At 36.9% G+C, this 24912-nt stretch overlaps 1 protein-coding gene across 4 annotated transcripts in view; it reads left to right on the top strand.

Annotated features, from left to right (window-relative positions):
- Positions 1-24912, top strand: part of INTU (inturned planar cell polarity protein) — a 77669-nt gene that overhangs the window by 40345 nt on the left and 12412 nt on the right. For all 4 annotated transcript variants that reach the window (XR_008449578.1, XM_054064713.1, XM_054064715.1 and 1 more), the window contains exons 3-8: positions 5576-5661; positions 11875-12078; positions 16364-16482; positions 18911-19000; positions 19533-19610; positions 21612-21801. Coding sequence is in view for 3 of the 4 variants with exons in the window: in XM_054064713.1 (XP_053920688.1) it covers positions 5576-5661; positions 11875-12078; positions 16364-16482; positions 18911-19000; positions 19533-19610; positions 21612-21801 (767 nt within the window). In the remaining variant the exon portion in view is untranslated. The remainder of the gene's footprint in view (positions 1-5575; positions 5662-11874; positions 12079-16363; positions 16483-18910; positions 19001-19532; positions 19611-21611; positions 21802-24912) is intronic.

Genomic DNA, 24912 nt, shown 5'->3' with positions numbered 1-24912 from the left:
CCCTTCAGGGACAGGTCACCTCCGTGGGCTACAACCCTTCCCCTAGTGACTGCTGCTTGCTCTTGAGTGTGCTTGGGCAGAGGTGCCATGGCTCCCGAGACTGGGCATTATTTTGGTACATGACAAGTTTCTTGTGCCAGCTTCAGAACTGGCTGTGAGCAGCACAAGGCAGCTCATGACCCTCTGCAGCACCTGGCTATCAAAATCCTGCCAGTTATGCCCAAGCGAGTGTTCCAACTCTCCCATCTTTTTTTAAAATTTGGGCTCTTTAGATCATTTTTCCGCAAGACTTGGGTTTGTAACATGTTAAGTAGTAACCAAATTGCGGATTGCTTTTGTTTTCACAGCCTAATTTGTCAGTGATAAGTGTGGTCACCACTTAAATGCCTACCAAGGTTGAATCGTAAGGGGGATTAAACTTTCTCGATTTTTTTTTTTTTAACTCTGAATAAACAATTAAAAAGTGGTTATTGCTTTAAGATTTTTAGTAGAAATAACTGCTTCTCCCCTGCTAAGTAATCACTTTCTTCAGGTGGCTTCTTTCGTTTATTCTGAAATGTGTATCCCTTATAGCTTTGAACTCTTAAAACATCTGTTTATTATTTGTGCGGTACACTTTAATTTTTTTTTTAAGATTGCATATGGAAGTCATAAGTCTTGTTGCTGTACTTTATTAACCAAGTAGAATGCAGACACTGACCATATGAAAGTAAATACAACAGTTTTGTGAGCTAAAAAACCCAACCGCTTTGTACCTCCATAAAAATATGCCTTTCTATCCATGTGTTGTTTATCTCTTTTTTTATATTTAGCAGTTCAGCATCCATCTTCAGTTTTCAAAACAAAAAAAGCCCTCATTGGTTTTTAAATTTTTGCTGTCACTTTCATTTTAGTTAGGATGAAATACAGTTGCTTTCATCTCATGTTTAAGTGTCTTTTATATTTTTGGCAAGATTTTTTTTAGTGCCTGAGTTTATTACTAACAATGCGCAAAGCTTGGTCTGCTATGCAGAACTTTAATTTAGTCTTGTCTTTGAATGTATCTTCAAAGATAAAAAGCTCACTAAATATTCACTTTTAGATCAGGCAAATGAGGGTTGTGATAAGAAATACTGCTATAATTTGATACACACACCCCCCATTCAAATTCAAACCTGTGCAGTTCACAGCAGAGGATACTTTCTGCAAATGGTCATAATCATCATCCTCACTGCAGTACAAATGGAAAAGTAATTCCAGTGACACTTAAGAAACAGGAAAGCTCTTTTCCCTAGCAGAGTGTTCTATTGTGGCCCTCCTTGAAATTATCTCTGTCCTTACTGCTCTCAACACAAAATATCTGAATGGTTTGCGTTAATTCTCTGACCTGATCCATAGGTACAATGGTCAAAAAAGTGTGAAAGCCACCTGAGAACAGGCATTAATGTTGGCTGATATTAAAGATGGGCCATAACAATCGAGTTCTGAACAAGCATGCAGAAGATCGAGACTGCTGTTGAAAGGTCCAGTTCCCAACCCCATTTACTTACTGACAGATGTTTTTCTGTGAGTTTTTAATCCAATTATTCTGTTGTTATGTGGGAGAGTTATTAATTTGTTTTCCCTGAATAAAGAAATGTTAAAGTAATCTTCACTGATATTAATTTTAATAGTAAAAACCCAGATATCGCTGTTGGAGTTCTGAAGTTTTGGTAGAACATGCCATCATTGCTAGAAAGCCAAGTCTAAATTTCTATAGCATAGACTCGTTGTTTAACACAGAAATACATTTATGTAAAAATAGGCAACTTGCGTTGCCTTCCAGCAGTCAAAGTAAGTGGGTTTTTTTGTCATTTGCAGACCATAAACTTTAGAGTCCTTTCACAAAAATGTCCTTGAAAGGACCAGAGTACTGTGAGAGTTTGGTATTTTCACGAGGAGTTACCATATATGGTGTACTTGTTGAAAAGGCTCTCCAAAGTAGAGACGTTGGGCACGCAAGAGAGAAATACAGAGCTTGCGTAAGCTTTGCTATGTTCTCACTGTGGCGTTTGGGATGTCGTTTATGTTCTTTTAATCCCCTCTTGAAGTGTAACAGCATTGGTTTGGGTAAAAGCACCCTGCTAACATATAAAGCAAGTAATTGATCTGGCTCTCTTCAGTAGAATGTGTTCCATACTTTGCCTTTTTTGGAAAGGAGTATGTGAACACTTATAAGTACTTCCACCAAGTCATTACCAAGAACAGAGCAAACTAAATATCAGGATTTTATGAAAATGTGCCCTCAGTCCTTTCCCATGTGAACAACATGGTTCTGATTTTTGATTCAGCCAAAAGTATTTGCTTCCCATTACTGTTTGGAAGTGGTACTCCCTTACGCGTCAGTGTTCTCTGGCTTTATGCAAAGATCCACTTTTATAAGTGGTACTTGCAGGTTTATCTCTATGGGATGGGTAGTTAACAAAAGAAACAGAGCAGTGTCCGGTGGCAAAGTGGTAGTTTGGAAATAAAGATTTTAGGCATGCCAGCAGTCCCAAAGTCTTTTCTAAACTCTGTCTTTACAAGAACAGGAATAATTCTGTCAACTGTGTGCAAATGAGGTGTCTGAGATCAATGTACACTGTTCTTGGCTAATACTAACTAGACGTGAGAGGTCTTTTCTAATGAGAAGATGGAATGAAAGCAAAGAAAAAGGAAAGTATTCCTACCTCTCTTCTCTCTCTGTTCTATCACTGTAGTAAAATCCAGTTCTGCTTGGCATTGTGTGGAGAACATCACAGATGTTGTATGTCCAGCATAAGATGTATGGACATCTTACAGTTTCTTTGTGGACTGAGAATCTTTTTATCACGTGATAGAACTCAAAACCTCGATTATTCATTATTGTAAAGTGCTGACTTCATTCCTTAAAGAGAAGGATGTGCATTTTTCTAAAGATAAATTTATTGACTCGAGGTCTGAGATCCTGGAGCTGCCTGAAGAAAATCTCTTTCTTCTATTGCAGTTGTTCACTGTGTCTCTAAAAATGGAACCGAGTGAAACTTTGTTCTAATGTGCAGGTGAAGTGCTATTCTAGACAGTATTATACAGCAAAAAATTTGAGTATGACTGTATTGTTGAAAAGCTAAAATGAAAAAAATGGAAATTTTACATTCTTTTATAACAGATCTGGTATTTTTATTTTATGTCAGATTTTCATGCAAATATCTGCTTCTTGTCTACGTAAGTAGACATGTCTAATTCAGCAAAAAGGAAGATGTTCACTTTGATCTCTGTACTTAAAGTCAGTTGGAGGGAGGATTTCACCCACATCATAGAGCACAAGATGATTGAAAGATGTATTTGCAGTGCCATCTGTGCAACTTTTATCTCTGTACTAGCGAAATGTCTCTCTACATCTGAAATTCCACAATGTTCTAGTCTGGGGTAATTTGACTTAACTCTGCAAACCACCAGGTCAGATCAACTTAAACAATTGCAAACACCATTTGCTTTTTTATTTATTTATATTATTTTTTTTTGTCATTTAACCTAAAGTGATTAAACATTAAATAAGCGAAATTAAATAACACTTCATATATTGTGCTATTGTTTTGCTGGACTTAATGTCCAAAGCCCGGAGTCAGTCTCACTTTCTGGAAGTTCTTCACACTGCTAAAGGGAAGGAAACGACTCTCAAAGAAACTGTAACTGTGAAAATCTAACGAAGGAGCAGTTATTGAACTCTCTTGATGCTATTTGTTATTGCACGGGGTAGATCTTGTGGTCGTATTGTGCTTTAAGATATTCTGTGTTCATAATTTTACATATTTCCTTTTGTGCCAATGATGCCTTTCATTCTGTTACTTCATAGTCTCCATCCTTTGAATGCTCTTGTGTTTGGCTAAAAGAAAAGAAGGAAGAAAACACAAACACCTTCCCTCACACCCCCCGTTATGGAAAGTCCATACTGATAAATATGGATATTCTCGGTTGTACATCAAGTTGCCATTTCCTAATAGTGATACAGTGTTCTCTGACAAAAAGAAGGCTGCCTTGCAGGACTGCTTTGGCTCTGTCTTCTGGAAAGCTATTCTATTTATGGTACATGATTACATTTTTACAAATTGAGTGGAATAAATATTTACTGGTGCAATGAAAGTTTTACATATGTACATTAGGTGACGAATAAATAAAACACTTTGAGTATATGACATGTAAATACCGAGGGATCCTCTGCTTTCAAAGTGTCTTTGTATATTCCACCCTGAGAGATGTGGTTCAAAAATGTTCCTAGAAGTGCAAAGGTGCACATCTTCATGAAATGTGTGCAGCTGGTTTGAATGTCTTTGTGGATTACATGACTTGACTGCTGTCTTTACAACAGAATTTGTAAGATCTCTAGTAAATCAAACAGAACACAAACAGCTTTTGTTTAAACAGCGCTCCAAATTAGTACAAGAGCAATTTCTGCTTTCTCTTAGTTTTGTGAATGATGTTCTTTAATACGTGGTAGTACAGTGTTCTTCCACAAAGAACACAGTAATTCTGCTTATAATTTCTTGTTATGTTAGAGTAGCCTGAATGCTCTGCTTTTGATTAATAATTTTCAAGTTCTGGGGCTCTGGCACGGACTTACTGAGTTGCTTTTGAATGCTGTTTAGCTTTCAACTTTTCTGTCTTTGAATTATTGTTGTACTGAAGATTTGATAGGCTAAAACCTTACTGTGCTGTGAATCAAGAAACACAGAGGTTAGAGAGAATGCTGCTTAAAATAGAAAAAAACTTGAATTTAATTAATTTGAAGGAATGATAACATTTCTCTGTGTGTCATGAAACTTAACCTTTTCTTGGTTTTGCTGTAAGAAAGAGTAGGAATGAATTTTGCTTTATTGTAAAATAACAGCAAGGAATTGGATGTTGCCTAGTATATTGAAGAGGAATATTGCTTGCATTTTTAGGGAGGGGGTTCTGTGTTTCCTTACTGATGCTTAGTTGAGAAGAACGTTCCTTCTCCCATTGGGCTTAATCTTGTTTTGCACCTATTTTGGGCAATCAACCTAGTACCCGGTAGAATTCCAGTTGTATTTGATGGTATTTACAACACGATAGAAGATAGGAATAATGATAAACTGTCAGAATGTAAGGGATGTCTTAAAACTTGTGAGCTACTACAGCAAGAGTGAGTTCTGTAGTGCATTTGGAAACAGCAGTGTTTTATAGCAATAGACATAGCATTGAAGAAGGATTGGCAAGTGAGCAGAGGTGGTTTCGGGGGTGGGGGAATACTTCTTGGGCATTACTTGATTGGTGAAGTTGTTGGGTTTCCTGATCGGGTAACAAGAGTAATTACAAGCCTGGATGGAGGGAGGACGCTTTGACAGTTAATTTGTAAAATGATACAAGCGTGACAGTAGAGCCTTAAGAACATGAGGTAACTGGCTGATGTTTCTAAACAAAGGAAATGGTGCATGTAGAAACCATCTACTTAAATGTAACAAAAAGATATTTAATTGTTTGAATGTCATGTTCATTTTTAAAACAAAACGCTGTTTGACTTTGTATTGTGGTGTGATACCATCTAATGTTCCCGTGCTTTTGTCTGTTTTATCTGCAGGAGATGCTCTAGTTGCTGTAAATGATGTTGATGTGAATTCTGAAAACATAGAAAGGGTTTTGTCTTGTATTCCAGGTCCTATGCAGGTACAGTAGTTGAACATTTATTTCAAATGTCTTCTGTAAAATTGAATTTTGTTTCTAGCCTTTTTTATAAACTCAGGAAACGGAATGTAGGTGATCTTTTTCCTAGAACTTCCCCATCTAATTTTTGAATGCATTGTTGACTTCACTGCGACTTAGAGTAGAAATTTCAGAGTTTAATTCCAGTAAATTCTGTGAAAACAGGTAGGTGCAAGTAAGTGACTCAAGCCTACGTTGCATTAAGGGACATTAGGCACAGTCCAGCTGTTCCACATTCTGTTTGTTATCAATCAAGAGTCAGAAAGCACATACAACATACTGCAAGAGGTAGCAGTATACTTGGAGGCTTAAACTAACCATAACACCTGATGTTCTTTTTTGCTTAGTGTGAGAATCAAGGTATTCTTTGCTTGCAACATTCTGAGTATTTGTTTCTTTATGAGAACTGGTACATACATACGTGGAAAATCAAGTTTTATTACTTTTCCTACTCAGAAAGCAGCTTCATTATTATGTTACTGCTTGCATCAAAATTAATTACTTCTTCTTGAATACAGAGAAGTAACTCCTTTGAGACCTGGGCAAACATTTAACCAGCAATAGTTAGGTGCAAAGATGGCAAGTGTGGTTGCTTTGGGATGTGTTACTTTGAACAGTCTGATCTCAGCAAATGAAGGACAAGGTATGTAATGTTGTGATGCCTTGCTCCTGGTGGGTAATAGAGCTGGAGATGTGCAACCTGGCAGTAGTGTGCATGAACCAAGATATTAATGTCTAGCTTAAAAATAAATATGTCAGCTGCAGAGTAGTAGTGACTTTTTTTCAGTTGCTGTTCTTAAAAAGGTAATAATTGCTGTGGAAATGCTTAAATAAAGTAATTATCTCTTCATCAATATAAAAAAACTTGCGAATCAAGAGAGAGCGAAAAGCAGCCTGAATAAATAAGTAGTGCTGTTAAATATATTTAAGAGTATTTGAATGGAGAAATCGATGCCATTTCCATATTTAAATAGAAAAATAATTTATTGAGTATTTAAGAGCTTTTAGATTAAATACTTCTGAGATTAAATACTTTCAAAACTACACAGTGGTGGAAATTGATACAAGTCAGTAATAAAAAACTGATACAGAAAAACCTGCAAAAACATAACGTCATGAATAATGTCTCTTCCTCCAAAACCTTCTACATTTATCTGCTCTTCTAGCTGAATAATAATTTTGGAACTGTAATGAATAATTAAATAACTAATAAAGCATTAGATATCTATTTCAGAGTTAAACTAGGGGAGTGTTAATTACTTAGGATGTTAGTAGTGTAAAATTAGGTATTTTGAGTTATTCTGTTTAAATCCACTTCCTGGTGGATGGGGAGACAAAGTTAAAAGTTGGAACTTCTGGATATGAGATGGAGCAGGTTTGAATTATAGTGCCTCTTACAGTACGTCAGTAACCTCTTGGTAGTTTTTCTCCAGGTAGAATATATGAGGTGATAATAATAGAAATGTTTTACTGTCCAGAGACGATAAAAAGTGGAAATCTTAGGTTTTGTTTAACATGCTTCTGTTCACAACTGGGGCAGTGTAAGTGCCTGTAGAAATCCATCTGCAGCTGGAGTCAGATTGAGTACTACTATGTCAGTTTAGGAAGCTTTCCAAGATATTTGACAGTATGAAGCTTGCCTAAGCTACCAGAGTTGTGGTCAGGTATTGGCAGAGCTCCATGGTAGAAAAACCTTGTCTTGCCTGTCCTTGACTAAATATGGAGTTGCTGTAACTGTTATTAAATACAGAATGAGTAAAAAAGCAGAGATTATATGGTTTATTTAATTGTATCTTGGCTAGATTAGAGCATACATATTGCTTGTTGTTAAAATGCAATGCAGTCCTTTATATAGTAGTTACTTTTAATGCAACATTAGTGTTTACATTGTCAGTAAATCTGTCAAATAGACAGCGATTACTTGAAATGTATAGCTGTTTGTCATGTTGGCTTTTCAAAACCTTTTATTAAAGTGCAATCATCCCTTCTTTACTGTGCAGTTTCAGTCAAGCCAGAAGAGTGACTGCTGAAATAGACCAGTGGGGAATTTAAATACAGAGTTCTGGGTTGGTTTTGGGTTTTTTTTTGCAGTGTAGAACACTGTTTGTGCTGCTGAAGAAACATAGATTCGTAGAATCTTTAAGGTTGGAAAAGATCTCTAAGATCAAGTCAAATCGTCAGCCTGACAGCAAAACAGAGGGTTGTTGTTTCAGTGATTTAGTAATAGAGACAGCTGTTACACAAGCAAAATTGTTCATCTATTCTTAATAATATATTGCAAAATATCAAAAAAGATGCAGTTTAAAGCTGTTTTACTGTAGTTATAAATTATTTGCATAAGTGAAGTCACTGCTCTTCTGAGTTCAGTGTCAAAAATCACTGGAAGTAATTTCAAAACGTGCCTACCAGGACTCTCAGTTGCAGCATGTGGCATAACATCCCTCATTATTATATTTCCAGCCTTTTGTTTTCCTTACCTCAGTTTAGGCAAACTGGCTTCTAGGCATGTAAGGACTAGTTTAGTGTATTTATTGAGCAATGGAAGTCCAAATGCTACATCGGTCTTTTTTTTTTCTTTTTAATGCCAGAACTGTTTCTGTTTCAGTGCTTGCAGGTCACATCATAAGATAAAGTCTGGATTCTGAGTAAAGCATTAGACATCTCATTCAGAAGCTCTGTAGTAGTCACTGCATGTCACAGGCCAAAGCACCTCAATCAAAGCTCAAGACAGTATGATAAAGTTATATTCTGCAATCTATACAATTGTACATTTCTGTAACCAAAATAACTGCTGTTTCCTAGCACCACAAGACGGAGAAGACTGGGTAGGAAGGGGAAGATACGCTGAAGTAATAGACTTTTCCTTACCTTGGTGCTTGGAAGTTGCACAACCATTTTACCCGAAACTTCCTGAAAATATGCAGCCTGAGGCAGCCGTTCAGAATAGGAAATTTCAGCCTGAAATTTTGAGCTACAGTTATGCAAACCATAAGCACATGGCAAACAAAGGCTTACAACAGGAAATGGCAGGCAATCTTTAAAGGCAAGCTATGCCACCACTCAGTCTATAATAAAATCCATGTTCTAAGTCATACGGCTGTCTTGCAGATAAACAGAAAGCAGGCCTTTCTGGGTCAGGACAGTGGTATAACAGCTACATTTTCTGTTTCTTACACTGTCAAATGTTTAAGTAAAGAGCTTTAAGAAAAAAATGAAACACAGAGTGACCTTCCCATCATACTTTTCCACCTTCCAGCAGTCAGTGGTTAGTGACTTGTTGGATCGCTTACAGGTTTGTATCTTCTCTAGTTCCTAAAATTCCTCCAACCTCCACAACATCCTGTAGCAGCAATTGACATAACTGATATGCGTTAGGTTCTTTTTTGTTGGTTTTCAAGCTGCCATCTAATTAAGTGCATTTCATAGCCCCAGGTTGCTGTGTTATGAGGAATAGTTAACTATCTGTGTCTTATTCTTTGTATCATTCCATGACTTGAGAGCTCTGTCATGTTCCACTTCCGTCACATCTTTCCTTGGTGGAAAAATCTCTATCTTTGTACCTCATACTTTGCTGTCACTGTCATCTTCATCACTGCCTTCTTGCAGGTTAACTCAATTCTTTTTGAGACTGTTATATGTACTGAGAATGTGTGTGTGCGCTATATAATCATAGCGTGGAATATTAATATTTGCTGTGCCTTTCCCAGTCATTTCATTTCTCTTTCCATTTTCTGCTGTGCATTGAACTGATTTACTTTAGGAGAAATGGAATCAAAAAGCTGTGAAAGATTTCATCGTCAATGTTTACAGAAGGGGACTTCAGTAGGTACATACTCAGTCAGATCCTGTGCACTGCTCAGGGCAAAGATTCATTTCTCCTCCACAAATAGTTTTTTAGGGTGTGTAGAAATGTCATCTCTTGCTCATTTTCTATTACAGCATTTTCCAGCTTAGATGGGGTTTTTCCCAGTAAAATTTGTTAAAAGGCAGGAAATAGGTAAGAACTTGGACAAAAAGCAATAGATGTCATATTCCAAGCTGTTAGATAGAATCGAGAGGATTTGGAAAGAACTTGTAGTCAAATTGCGGATAGAGATCTTTCTCAAAATACAATGACTTCACATCTGAGCAGGATGGTATTGCCCACAATGATGTAGGAGGCATCACAGATGCCTGCAGGATGAGGGAGGGTTAAAGTTCTGTTTGGCCCAATTTGTTTTGAGCTCTTGCTTGGTTGTGTCTCTAAGACAAGACTGACTGAGTCTGGGTTATTTTTTAATTGAGAAACTAGAAGATAGACTGCAGCAAGGATTACATCTGTGCGTCTTTAGTACAGAGGCTATACCCCAATCGTCATGAGTAAGTGTCCACAGATGAGATGTAGTATAAGTTAAGAGAAATAACTCTTGACCTTAGAGGAAATCTGCAAAAAGTTAAACAACGGATGAAGAAAATCCTCTGGAATACATGCAGATGACGTGACAAAGAAAGCGCACCCACAGAAGAAAATATATACCTATAAAACTGTGAACGATCAAGTTCCTGGGTTGTAATAAGCCACTGCTTCTTAGCTGGATTTTTCTGCTCCTTGAATCCTGTTAATGTGCAATGTAATGCATTGAAACTGAAATAATGAGGAGAGAGTGAGGGATGAGTTACTGTCAGAAAAGAAAGTGGTAGCACGTGGTGGGAGAGAGGATTGTATGCAGTGCTGTTCCAGCGAATAGGAAAGGAAAAGAGAAAAAAACTGATAGCAGCTAAACTAGGAGAGGAAAAGATTAGTGAGAAGTGTTGGAGGCAGTGGAGTGGGATGGGAGGAAGGCAGCCAAGTGACATAAACATAGCTGGAAGAGCTGATGATGTTACTTCTCTCTGATATAGTCTGACAGGCAGTGGGTGTTTTAAAGCATCATTATTTCTTGCTGGCACTCCTCTCTTGAAGTATGTGTACACACATTCACAATTACAAAAATATAAATTATCTGTATTTGAGTGTATGACATGCCTCTGCTTGGGGCTTTCAAATTTACTGCAACTGGGAAAATATAAACCTTTTTTGTTGCATCAGTCATAAAAATCATTCTCATTTTAAAGAGAAGCGGGATTTGGTGTGATGTATTATGTTTAGAACTTCCTAGTCAATAGGCATGTTAAGTCAGACAAACAATCTTGAGTAAAAACATATGAAAAAGGGAGCTAAGAGTGCACCTACTTAGTCCAAATAGATATATTTTCCAAATAGATATATATTTTGAACCATGAGGAGAACTAAGGTATAATCCAAGAGTGTAAATCAGTTTATTCTCCTTGGAAATTACAGGTTTATGCTCAGCCAAGAGCTAGGTATTTCTCACATATCCTTCCATGCATATGATGAAGGGTTCATTCACACAAATAAAAAAAATCACTTTCATTTCATGACTAATGGAGCAACTAAAATAATTCTTGTAAGACAGTGCTCATAAAAAGGAGGTCTGTAAAGCAAATTGTGAAACATATTGCCACACCAGGTTTGGATTTTGTGTTGCTTCTAAGGCAGGAAATACGTGTTTATTCTAAAACCCCCACTTTTTACTTTACTTGGAAAATAAAGAACAGTAAACATGTAACTTTTTGACAAAGCAAGGTTAATTATCTAAACTTTATATTATTGTTTTAGGAAAGAATGCTCTGGTTGTACTTTTTTTTTTTCTTCTGAAGACAACACAGCAAGTGATGTAAACGATTTTTGTGCTTCTTGTTAGTCGTGTACAATTGTTAAATATGACAACAGAATTCATATTTGCTAACTTCACAGTTTTTGAAAACTTATATTTATTGTGTTTCATAAGCATGGTAATGGGTTTCGTGTTCAGACAAACCCAGAGCAGTAAGTATGTTTTTCCATTCTCAAAACCATAAGAATCAAGTATGAAAACACACCAAACCACATGCTCACTCACATGATTCATAGAGCATGTAATAGCTGGCTTTGTCCTTGATAATAGATGGGTTTGTAATGCTGAATCTGTAATTGGTTTTCTTGAAACAGCAGGAATTTTCGAATGTTTACATCCTTGTCAGTGAAGCTAAGAAAACGTCATCTCTTATCGGGCTCAAACTGCATCTATTTCAGCTGATATTAGAACGTAATTTTAAGTACAGCCTCGTTTTCACCGTAATTAATTCTCTTAATAGGTTAAACTTACATTTGAGACATCAATATTTGAGCCTGAAGAAACTTCTCAGCAAAGGTATAAACAGGCACAGTCAAGTATGAACAATCTGGTTCGACTTTTGTGGGGAGAAGATAGTACGGACCTTCAACAAGCTGTACAAGACGTGCCTCATATTGTTATGTTCCTCACAACAAAACTGGACTCTGAAACATCTAAGGATGAGGTATGTGGCTAAGGAAGTACAACTGAAGATGAAAGGTAACAGCTGACAACAGCAACTGCTGTGCTTATAGACATGAAAAGAACGAAGCACCTTGCTGGTCATTTTGAGTAGCCTGTAAAATGTCTGTTTTGACAGAAATAAGACCTGAAATTTCAGGAAAAAAAGTTAGCATCTTGAAATCACTCAGCACTGCTGAATGTCTTTATGTAAAGAGCAGGCTAGAGGTGTTAACAGACAAAGCAGAGATAAATTCAAAAGTTCATTATTCTCTCTCAGGTGCTCACTGGGATGTTTTCTCTCAGCGCCTCTGAACTATGAAATCTGCCTCTGAGCTATGAAATCTGCCTTGTCAAAGAAGTTTTCCATAGCAGGAGCTGTTGGCAGTCCACATCCATCATCTCTCTGCCCCCTATTTTGAAGTTCTGATGTACCTTTCCCTAGAGAACTCTTGCATGTCTGCTGTTTGCAATCTACTGTGGATTCTGGCTTGGGCAACATTTTTTAGTGACTGAAATACTTTTCCTTTGTCCTGTAAAGCTTCCTTTCACATCTCTTTCCTTTTCGATGTCATCAGAAAAATGTTGCCAGTGTAGTATAACCCACTGTAAGTTTGTGTAGGTGTTGGTCATGATGTAGCCATAGCAACAGATACTCCACTCAATGCAGGGAAGACACAGAACAGTGTGCAAGGCTGGGTTTGGCCTCTTGCCTGGTCTGAAATGACAAACGGACAAAGTGGACTTTTTAGGAACAGATATTTAGAAAACTACTTTACTCCTCTTCTGTAAATTCTCCTTAGATTTAGCATAGTGCCCCAGTGATATGTGTTACCTGTGATGCACACATGAAATGAAGCATAAGTTTTACCAGCCCCCAGGGATTAGGATGATGGGGTGGGGATGGAGTGGGGACCAGAGGAAAGACATTTTGCTTTCTTCCCCCTGGAATCAATGCAGTCAGTGCTCCGTCCCTTCTCTGAGATGTCTTTATATTTTTGATGCTGGTTTTTTTTCTGACAGTCTTTCTCTGTTGGTGATGTGTAATAGACAGGAAGTGCTGCAACTACACATAATGGACTTTAATTGTTTTTTCCTAGAGACAGGGCTGGGGAGGAGAACCCTAGAAAATTACATGATATCATAATGTCATGTTAGAAATGTTGTGAAATTTGCAGAGTCAAGTGCTTGACAGCTGAGAAATAGCAGTTTTATGGCTACTTGGGCAATTTTAATTTGACCCTTTTGTACATACACATCATGGCGTTGTCTTTAAGGATCACATTTTTTCTGAAAGATGACTGTCTTGTGCAGAGGACAGATAAGTGTGTATAATTAAGTGTTATTAAGCAACCATAGATCCAGTACTTCGTAATGTTTGAATACTTGACTTTGCAATATAAATCACTCTTCTAACATATTTTTAAGCTAATGTGTCCTTCATTGCGTATTACAGCAAGATACTGACGCTGTTAGATTTGGTTTGCAGTTCTTCCCAGTTCTGTTTAAAAGATTATACTTTTTCATGGGAGGTACCTGCAGCAGAAATTGGTTTGTACATGTGTGTCTGAAGTTTTTTTTATAGCGTTGCAACTAGGCACAGTCATTCTGTCCTCTTTTTCCCACTCAGAGACTGCTTCCATTAAAACATATGATACTGCAGTATTTTTCTGCTTTAGTATTTCCCTATGATAAAAATGCAAAGAACTCATTTAACTGTGAATTAAATAAACTTATTATGTTTTATCAAAGCTCACTTACATATTGCAAATAGTTCTTTTTTTTTTCTTCAATTCTAAGTTTGTAGTCTAAAACTGCAATGTTATGTGGCTAGAGCAGCTACAGACAATTGCTGCAGACTTAAAGACCAGTGTTTTCTTGGTCACTTATGTATGAAATATTAAAACAAAAATTTGTTTCAAGGCCTCTAGCTCCTCTGTTGGTAGATGAATAGATATGCAAATGCCTAATTGCAATTCCTGCACTTCAGAGTAAATGGAGTGCTGATTTCTTGTCCCATTATTCGTTTACGCTCTCCCAAGAAACAGGATTAACCCTGAATATTGAGTAGGGGCAAAAGAAGGATTGTAATGCACTTGTTCTCCCTTCATACCATGGAAGAATTGTTTCCTGAGAAATCTTGAAAGTTATGCAGCCCCAAATAGTCTCTAACGTTGAGAGATGCTTTGCTGGTATAACCAAGCTCTTTATAACATTTCCTAACAAAAGAATATCACCTTCTTCAAAAAGCATTTGCCTTTAATTTTATTTGGTGAACAATAAGTGACATTTATCCTGTAGATGTACTGTTCCAGATCTAGTTTTCAGTACTACTGAAATTAGCACTGCCATTGTTAGGTAACTATGCCGTTTTGCACAGTAAAACCATAATGATCCTTTACTGAGCTGCTTTATCCTATCCAAGGGAGGCATGGTATGCGGATCACATTCATGTAAACAATGGCAATAGGACTAGTAACTAATTCTTCCACTTGTGAGCTTTTGGCACCTAAAAATGGAATTAATGAGCTATGAACCTTTTAAGCTTTATCTACACCACTATAAAGGAAAGTAGTATTAGCATGTGTGCATGCATAGGAGTGTCCCATATGATAATGGTATTGGTGAGTATGGTTGATCTTGTCATTTTTATGTTTTACTTCAAGGTAGGTTATCTGTACCAGCATACGCTGTAACATCTTTGTGTTTGAACTAATTTTGGTGGTGCCATGCGTTAAAAGTAATAATATTCTTATTCCTCCTACGTTTTAGTGTTTGTGGAAGCACCTGTGTAGCGTACTTGCAAAGTAGGTATTGCTGGGTAGCTGTTGAGATAGCTTCGTTCATATAGACACCAATTTGAGCATTTCTCTCTAGTTTTATGATTTCTGAATTAACCTTCAAGAATTTATAGTTGTATTTTCATCTATTGTTTCTCTATTGGTCTTATGCAAGATGCAACTTAAAGCATCTATTGTCAGTGTGCTGTGAAGATCATAGGTGTTTTTTAGCTGGTTGGCATCATTTTGACACAATTTCTGTCAGTAATTTCTTACATTGTCAAGACTGCAGTAATTATTATTTTTTTAATGTTACTTAGGCTTAGTCTGAAAAATCAGTAAAATGAAAATTAAAAACAGAAACTTCTTAATACACCATTAGTTTAGATACTCTGTATAGGTTTGGGGTTTTTGGGGTTGAGTGAGGGTTTACACTTTTTAAGAAATGAGCTGCTTCTCATTTATTAATTCCATTGTCATTAGCCTATGAACTTCCACCTTGCTTTGAAGACAGCTGATCTTGTACAGCAGTCTGTGCTGAACCTTGCTCACTCTTTAATAAATATATCTGTAAGGTGCAGCTGTGACCTTTTGTTACAGTTGTCATTTCTTTCCCTGGGAAAGTGTGCAGATAATACTCAAGTGAATTTTGTGTAAAGGCCCTGGCTCACAGAGAGGAGAGAAAAAAGGCTCTTTCTAGCCCTTTGTAGTGCTGTAATTAGAAAATGGCAGGCTTTTTCCAGCTGAGGGATTGATTCAAGACAGAAAAAAATCCTTGTTGCTAATGAGTGTTTGAAAATAGAACTAATTAAATTGGATAAGAATGAAGAGTTTGCCAGGTCCTTCTAGTGAAACTTTATGTTCTTTTAATCTTGACGAAGGAAAATTTACTAATGACTATTGGCACTGACTGGATGTGCTTAGTGACAGAAATAGGAAAGTTAATCACGTCTGTGTTTCTTTTGTTTGTGTAGAAAGATAATTCTTTGCATAGGATATGGTTAATAATATTACATGTATTATTTCTGGCTCATCATAAAGCAATTAGGTGGGATTATCAAGAGATTGGAGTTTTCCTATCCTTATTGTTGCTACAGTGTATTTAATGGTGATTTAATTTGCAATTTAAATATTGAAAGAACCACACAAATATTAGCTATCTCTTGTAATCACATTAGTTAACAGTGTACTTTTAAGCTGTAAAATGCAGTGGCTGTACTGATTGTCTTTTTATGTTTCTCTATATATTAATGATTCTAAGTCCTACTTTTCTGTAAAATAGAGAAGTTTAAACTATCAGAAATGTTCACGTGTGCTTTAGAACTTTCCAGAGTGCTCATACAGACCACTGCTTGTTTTAATACTGGGAAAGTAAATGATAAAAGCTTTCATGTTTAAAGAAAAAACATTGATGACTCAAAAAGAAATTTTTTTTTCGGGGGGGAAGGGACGTTTATGATTTTGGTTTTGATTTTGCTTTGCTTAACTAACAGCTAACTTTCTTCACAGCAAGAAATTCTTTATCAGTACCCCATATCAGAAGCATCCCAGAAACTGAAAAGTGTGAGAGGAATATTTCTCACACTATCTGACATACTGGAAAGTGTTACTGGTACACAGATTATCAGGTAAAAGTATTTGAAATTTAATGTATTACTGGTTTTATTATTTTATACATATGTACAGAAAAAACACCTATGTCAAGTTCTAGACAAAATAGTGACTATACCTGTTAGACAGTAATGTTTTAACTAGCACAGCATACCTGAAGTTGGACTGCTCTGCCTGGATGTATGTGTTTGGGGCAATTTCTTTATCATGGGTAGCAATGACTAGGATTTTTAGTTCAGAGAAATTGGTTTTAGATCCCTTCTTAGATCTCATAAATAACATCCCTGTCTAAACTCGGGTTCACTGGCACTGTGTTATGTCGGACTGGAAATTCTACAACAGCTTCAATCCAATTTTAAAAAGGTAAAATGTAATTCAGATAAATTCATGAGTACCCTTTACTTTTAAATTCATTTTATTTCTCATTCAACTTGCAACACCCAAAAGATTTTTGTATCTGCAGACCAGGACTCTCATTAAAGAAGTCTAATAAAGATGACTCCTGAGTTTTTGGAGCAGTGTAGGGGTCGTAGAGATATGTCAAGAGATTATTGAATATTTAAAGGTAGCTTGTTTTCTGATGGAATAATCAGAAGTGAAATAGCAGGTATCACTTTACAGCTTCGCACTTCTTCACGCTGAGCATCAGTGTATGAATTTAAATCTCTTGGGTGTCAGACATAGGACCTGGATTGGTATAAAGAAAGCCAAATGTAAGTAAGATTTCAGACCCACAAACAGAGAATGCAACCAGTAGTGCAGTAATGAACACCACTGGCAATAATTAGGAATTCCTCAAAAGGCAAGAAGCCTGTTTACTGTATTAAAGTTCGGTTTTTCACTGATAATTTTTTCCTTAAAAGGAGTTACTAAAAGTCATGCTACGGTTTTACTGACCAATAAGAATGTAGATTGATTCCATTAGCACATATCAAACACAGGCTTTACATCTTTACATCTTTAATGCATTGCCACGTTACTTAGCACTCAGGTATGTTAACTTCTCTTAAATGCCTGTACATTATTAATGGAAATCCTCCCATATAGAAACGTTTCTGGACACGTCCAATTTTTCAAACACATCCAAGAAACAAATCAATGCATAGTTAGATGATCTATACCTGTGGTATCATCAGAAAAACAACACAGAAATCCATGATGGCATAGATTAAGCTTTCCTGTTAAGGTTCTCTATTTCCCATTTTTGAGCATCATAGCACTTTTTATTTATATATTTACATAAATAAAATTTATAAATTTACATAAAAATATAAAAGCACTCCTATTTGTCTCTGTGGACTGTCTCATCTCTTCAAAAAAATATAACAGATAATCCCCAGATCTCCTATGGAGCTGCTTTCTTTCAGAAGAGAGATTTTGATTATTGTGTCTGCCCTTGTATTGTGCATCTCTTGGGATGGGGATGTTTATTTCTTTGTAGTTAATCACATTGTAAATATATAACTTATTTTGTTTGGAAAGCACTTTTGGTAACATGAAAGATAACAATTTTCTAATGATCTGCGGAAATACTAACGTATTTCTTAACTGGTGAAATGACACCATTATTTTATTCAGTACCATCAGTTTTACACTATGAGCGAATCAGTGGAGCAAGTTAATGATGGAGCCAGATCCTGAAAATTAAATTCTTGAATCATTTAAGGTTAAACTTAAAGTTACCCTTTTCTCACTTTGCAGCAGTGTTGTTTTGTTATTTAAAATTTTTATCATGATAGTAAGAAAGGTGGGGTTTTGCTATAAATTTAGTATTCGAAAAATTTACAGACCTTGGCTTTAACAGCACCAGTACATTAAATCTCATAATCTGGTGAATAATGTACGGTTTATTGCCAATTAGAACCTTGGATCTAATTCTGTTTCATGTGCTAATCCACTTTATGGTTGAAATGAAAGTTGTCTGTGTTTTTCTGGGGTTGCTGAGCTCCATAGAGCAATTTTCTGTATAAAGAGAGAGCATGAGAGATCAAGCTTATTTTTATCACTCGGGTAACGTGTTCAGATACCTCTTGGGCTTGTTTTCAGAACACGTGTGAAGTCTTGAAATTATTTTGTGAGTAACGACTGTGGTCAGAACCTTCATTAGTGGCTCCAGTTACCTCATTATGATCTGAAATGGCATTCATTTTCTAAGTTGCTCATGTTAAAGGCTGGCCGGGTATATGCCAGGAAGACCTTTAAAAAGTCATTCAGAGGATGACTGTGGCACTGCAGTAGTGGTTGTTCATGCTTTATATTTGCATACTCGTTACTACTGGTGTGATCTGCTTGGGATAGGAATCAGAGACGCCCAGTTGCATGCGTGTGCTTATATATGAGCATAAGACTAGGCATATAAAATACATATAATTAATTCTGGCTTATAATGGTGGTCTTTTTAACTTCATAGTGTTAACAGAAGTACTTCTGGCTTATTTTTTCTAGTTCCTCCCTTTTTCTATGCGGAAAACTGGTTCAAGTTGTTTACTGGAAAGAATCTGACAAGTTGCTTGTAATTGGCCTTCCTGAAGAAAAGTGAGTTTCAAATACAGTGTTTTGCTTTCCTTTTAATTTTATTTTGTTTCCTATTGTGTGTCCTTAAATTGCACTCTTGTATCAAAAAAGCAAGAAAGGGAGGGCTAACAATACATTCTTTTTACTATAATTTCCATACTTGTGATTCTATTTTTTTATTTACTTCGTTCACTTCTTTTATATATCCATTGTTATAGTTTCTTTTTTATTTCTTCTAAAGGCAATAAGGTCCCATTAGATCTCAGAAATACATATAGTCAAGAAAACGGCAATTTTGGTAAAGTCAAATCCTGATTAGAGACTACTGAATAACAGCACTAATATTATATATTTATGTGTTCTGAGAGGACCTTCCCCATGGCTTTATTACTGCTTGTGCCATCATGGACAAGTCACTGAAAGGAAATCTCTGGTGCAGTTGATGAAAACATTTTTTGTGTGTGCTGTATCACTAGTTAAGAATAGAACTCTTCATAACATGCCTGTGCTTGTTTCTATAAACACAAGTGTGTGTTTGCATTTTATATTTTAGTGTGCCACTTCCTCAGCTGAGGAACAAGATTCAAGATGTTGTCAGGACCTTGAAATTTATGTATGGTTCTTTAGACAGGTGAGTTCTTTCAAAAGTATTTTCAGTCAGTAATTTTTCATTGATGCTCACTGCAAAGGTCATCTAGAGCCATTAATTGTAATGTTTACATGAAATTTCTTTGCATATTGCTTTACACTAGCTCGAAACCCAGAACTCTGTTGTGCTCGCCTTCTTGTTTCAGTCTTAACATGAATAAGACTCTTTTTAAACAGTTTGAGTTACTTCAGAAAGGTTTGTCCTTGATTAGGTTAAATCGTTCACACAACCTAAGTCACTGCGGATGTCAGCAGCACTCTGCAAGTGTTATCTTTTGTGTTAAAGCACTGTCTGTAAAACACACATATGACTCAGTGTTAAATTTTTAATAAAGTAAACACTCTGGACTTCTCAGCTTTATTTGGCAGAGTGACGGTCTTTCTCTGCATTTGGAAATCACCCAGAAAGCTTTTCAGTCTGACTGTAACCTAAATAAAATTGCCAAGGTAGGCTGTTCATATGCTTGCATTCAATCCAGGGCTAAAGTATATGTGTCATAGAGAAAAGCCTAATATTTATATTCATTTTTCTGTGCTGAACAGCATAGAAGTTTATAGAAAAAACAATCTCACATAATGTCAGGCCTTATCTTTTTCTTGCAACATTTTTTGTGTCCCTTCATGACAAGGAGCAACTTCTAATATCTGCAATTATTTAAATGCATCTCACAAAAAAGCTTAGGTTTACATGAGGTGTAAAGTACTCAATTTTGATAGACGTAACAGGAGACTATTTGTAATAGTAGAATGCTTTTATGTATCTTCTGAAGAAAATAAGATCTGTAGTACATTAAAAAATTAAATAAATTACTAAAATAAAGGGAAAGAATAATCTTAATTTCCAAAAGGATGAAGCTGATTACCCTCAGTGAGTTTGTGGACGACGCTAAGATGGGGAGAAGTGTTGATCTGCTTGAGGGTAGGGTGGCTCTACAGAGTGATCTGAACTGGCTGGATCAATGGGCTGAGACCAGCGGGATGTGGGTCAACAAGGCCAAATGTCAAGCCCTGCACTTGGGACACAACAACCCCATGCAGCACTAGAGGCTTGGGGAAGAGTGTCTGGAAGGCTGCCTGGCAGAGAAGGAGCTGGGGTTGCTGATTGATGCAGCTGAACATGAGCCAGCAGTGTGCCCAACTGGCCAAGAAGGCTAATGGCATCTTGGCTTGTATCAGAAACAGCATGGCCAGCAGGACCAGAGAAGTGATTCCGCCCCTGTACTCAGCACTGGTGAGGCTGCATCTCGAATACTGCGATCAGTTTGGGCCCCTCACTACGAGAAGGACACTGGGGTGCTCAAGTGTGTCCAGAGGAGGGCAGTGAAGCTGGTGTAGGGTCTGGAGCACTAGTGTTAAGCGGAGCAGCTGAGGAAACTGGGATTGTTTAGCCTGGAGAAGAGGAGGCTGAGAGGAGACTTTATCGCCCTCTACAACTCCCTGAAAGGAGGCTGTAGCAAGGTGGATGTTCGTCTGTCCTTGCAAGTGATAGGATGGGAAAAAGTGGCCTCAAGTTGTGCCGAGGAAGGTTTAGTTTGGATAGTAGGAAAAATTTCTTCACTGATAAGGTTGTCAGGCACTGGCAGAGGCTGCCCAGGGAGGTAGTTGTGTCACCGTCCCTGGAAGTGTTTAAAAGACAGGCAGAAGGTGCTCAGGGATCTGCTTTAGTAGTGGACAGGTATGATTGGACTCAATGATCTCAATTCTTTTCCAAGCAAACAATTCTATGATTCTATGGTTCTCTTTAGTTGCTCCAAGACAGCTGCTCTAATACTACACTGCTTTCAGCAAGGCAGTTTATTTGTTTGTAGGTACTGCCTAGATATTAATTAGCCTGTGGGTTTTCTCATGTTTAGAATGAATGTTTAATAAAAATAATGCAAATGTAGTATCGTGCTGTAAAGAGACAGACTATAGCACAGAGGGTTATATAAACAACCTACAAGCTTCTCGATGTTATTCTAACTTGGAGTTCATGTTTATTCAGTGCTTTTTGCCAGGTGGAAAATGTTTCTCGCCTGGATCATTTTTTCAACCTGTTCTTCCAGCGTGCACTTCAGCCTGCAAGACTTAAGTCAAATGCCAGCCCCAGTGCTCAACACTACGATGCCTGCAGTGCCTTATTCTTAGACAGTCTCCCAGGCTTGCGCTGGCTGACGTTGCCTCAGGAAATCAAGGTAATGTCATTTTCAGATCTCTCTAGAAAAACTTGTGTATGAGCGGTCAGAAAACTGATGCAGTTGTCTTCTGCGGTTATTTTGTAATTAGTGTAAGTGCTTTGCCCATCCCAAACCACCCATTTTCGTACAGGATCCTTTGTTTAAGTTTACAGCTACACAATCATTCCCATATGAAACAGATTGCTATCATGAGGGTATTTTGTTCACTGTAGAATTATCTAGGAAGAGAACATGATGACGATGGAATTAAACTGTTTAACTGTATATATATATGTATGTATGTATATTAAAATAGCTATACATACACTCTTCTTTCAAATCTAGTGTATGTATTAGGGAAGGCAGCTCCTGGCATGTAGCTTTGTTTGGGTTTGACCGTTTAAGTATTTTTCTGTGTGGAAAATATTACTCCAGAAGCCCATACATATCTTGTAATTTAGGAGAGTTTAAATTAATGTTTCAGAATCAAAATAAATATCCAGACATTATTTGTTTGACACCATACAGGTACAGCGTTTCTGCACCATTTCACTGTGTCTGGTTACCTCCCAGTTCGAAATTGAGTTGTGCTTTAAGCAGTAGTAAGAGAAAGGCTAAATCACAGCAAACAGCATTATAGCTTTCAGTCTTAAACCTAATTTTTATGACTTTAAGAACTTAAAATAGGGAACATTAGGATAATTACTAGTGAAGTCATATTTTATAATAAAAATAATATATGTTTTATATAAGTGTATGATGCATAATCCCTGCCACGTCTTCTCTGAAGTGGTTTTTTATATAGACTAGAACTGGTGTTATTAGACCAAAATACATAAAGGTGATATTTCTCCAATTTGACAGACTTGTAACAAGAAGAGAAAACAATCCCAAGGAGATTTAAGCAGTGGAATTGTAAGACATTAAATTTATCCAAAAAATTATGGTATTATTTGGAATTATATATTAATTTGAGTGACACAAAATTGAAATTAAATTATGCAAACCAAGATCTGCAAGGGGGGTTGTAACTAGGAAAACTTATTCTTACTGGGTGGCAGATTCTACAACACAGTTCCAGCATAGTTTGGCTCTGCGTAGATGAGTGAGCCCTAGCTGTATTGTACAGATATACAGACAAGCTTATTAGAATGCCTTTTATCAGTGTTCTTCAAAGTGAACACGATGTGTCCTCAGAGAATGTAGAGGAAAGCTTTTATGAAATTACATTTAGGACAAAAGCAGATAATTGTGTCTTATGTACAGAAAGTTCCTCTGAAATGTTTTTCCTCATATGGTATTTTTTTTCTGTTTTGTATCCAGATAATCTTCAGTCTTTTTTTTTTTTTTATCTTTTAAGGCCCTGTGGATTTGTTTTCTTTAATTATGGTGATAAATATGTTCTTTAATAACACAACTTTATATGCATTTGTTTAGAAACAAACCAGAAGACTCCTCTTACTCCTTCAAAGGGCTTGTAGTTTCCTTTTTTTTTTTCCTCTGTTGTCATGTTATGGTTTGTTATAAAGTGATTTGGCATCACTGCCTAAGGGTTGTATGTTCCATGTAAAGCACTGATAGAACGTGGGTTTGATCTGACAGTAGATTCAGGTGTAAATAACTGTGTTTTGCTAGGTGCGGTTTGCTTTATTTTCAGTTATACTGGAAGTACAGAAATCAACACGTACTTTCAAGACATGGTGATCATTAAATGATTGCTTTCAAGTTTCTCATCAGAAACATGTTCTGGGACTTGTGTGGCAAAGAGCAGATAAAAGCTCCCCTCCTCCCCACACCCTTCTATTTTCTCTGTTTTCTTAAATTAAAAGCTCTATTCTTGGAAGACGGTACAGTCTGCTTGGATAAATAAAGCATCCATAAGAAGTTATTTTGCAGAGCACTAAAGCAAAACCTTAAGCAGGGCTGGAGATATTATATGTAGTCCCTGGCGCTCTCCTGTCTTTTATTTCTCTCTCAGTTTCTGTGATCTCCTCAGTATTAATAGTTGTTTATTCCCTTGTAGGTTTTATTAAAATTTCTTATTTTAATCCTTTAGAGTTTTTTTTTCCTAATTAGGTTTTGAGCCTCGAAGCAAAATAAGGCTTCTTCACTTTATTGAGTCTGTAGCAACTTGGGGTAGCCTCCATCTGACCTTCTTTTAGATCTGTTACATAAGTGACTACAGTTGAGGTGCTAATCCTGAATTCTTCTTGTTATTTAATGGGGAAAATCTGGCACTTTAATAGTAATTCAACTACTCAACTTAAGCTGTTTACATTAGTATTAGATGAATCATGCCTTAGGACTCCTGTGGCTTCATCTGCTTTAAGTATGAAGACAACCTGAAGCGAAAGTCCCAGCTCACACAGAGAACATCTGTGCTGTAGGTGTTTACAGAGTGAAACGCACTCTCATTCCAGGAACTAAACATATAATGAAGTAGCTAATTACTGTTTAACTCATCGAATCATAGAATGGTTTGGGTTTGAAGGGACCTTAAAGATCATCCAGTTTCAACCCCCTGCCATGGGCAGACACCTTCCACTGGATCAGGTTGCTCAAAGCCTCCTCCAGCCTGGCCTTGAACACCTCCAGAGATGGGGCAGCCACGACTTCTCTGGGCAACCTGGGCCCGTGCCTCACCACCCTCACAGGGAAAACATTTTTTCATAAAATCAAAGGATTCAGTTCATAATGATTTAGTTCTTTCCACCTTACCCTGTGGTCTGTGTCTACATATGTTTTTGCTATATCTCTTAGTTGCAAACACATTGGCCTCAATTTTAGTCAGACTTTTGCTTTTGTGACACGTATGTATGAACACCCTGTTGTATATGTTTTAGCTACAGAAATACATAGTTATGGAGTGCATCAGAAAAGCTTCTTCCATGTTATAACTCCAGAACTAAAGCTGCCACTGAGATTAAAAAATGTAGAGGTGCACACACAGTCCCATAATGTCTCCAGCCACTTGCTTGGAAAATCCATTCTCCATAACTGAAGGAAATAAAACATTTATGCAACACCTAGTTGTAGAATATGGTTGGTCAGCAACCTGGTATATATTTCAAGTGCAGCTTAGTGCACCTTTAACTCTTGTGACACATTTTTTTTTCCTACCTTAGAAAT

This window comes from Cuculus canorus, chromosome 4, assembly GCF_017976375.1.
Source record: "Cuculus canorus isolate bCucCan1 chromosome 4, bCucCan1.pri, whole genome shotgun sequence".
Lineage (NCBI taxonomy): Eukaryota > Metazoa > Chordata > Aves > Cuculiformes > Cuculidae > Cuculus > Cuculus canorus.
Note: the sequence above shows the minus strand (reverse complement) of the source record. Positions and strands in the feature narration are given on the sequence as shown.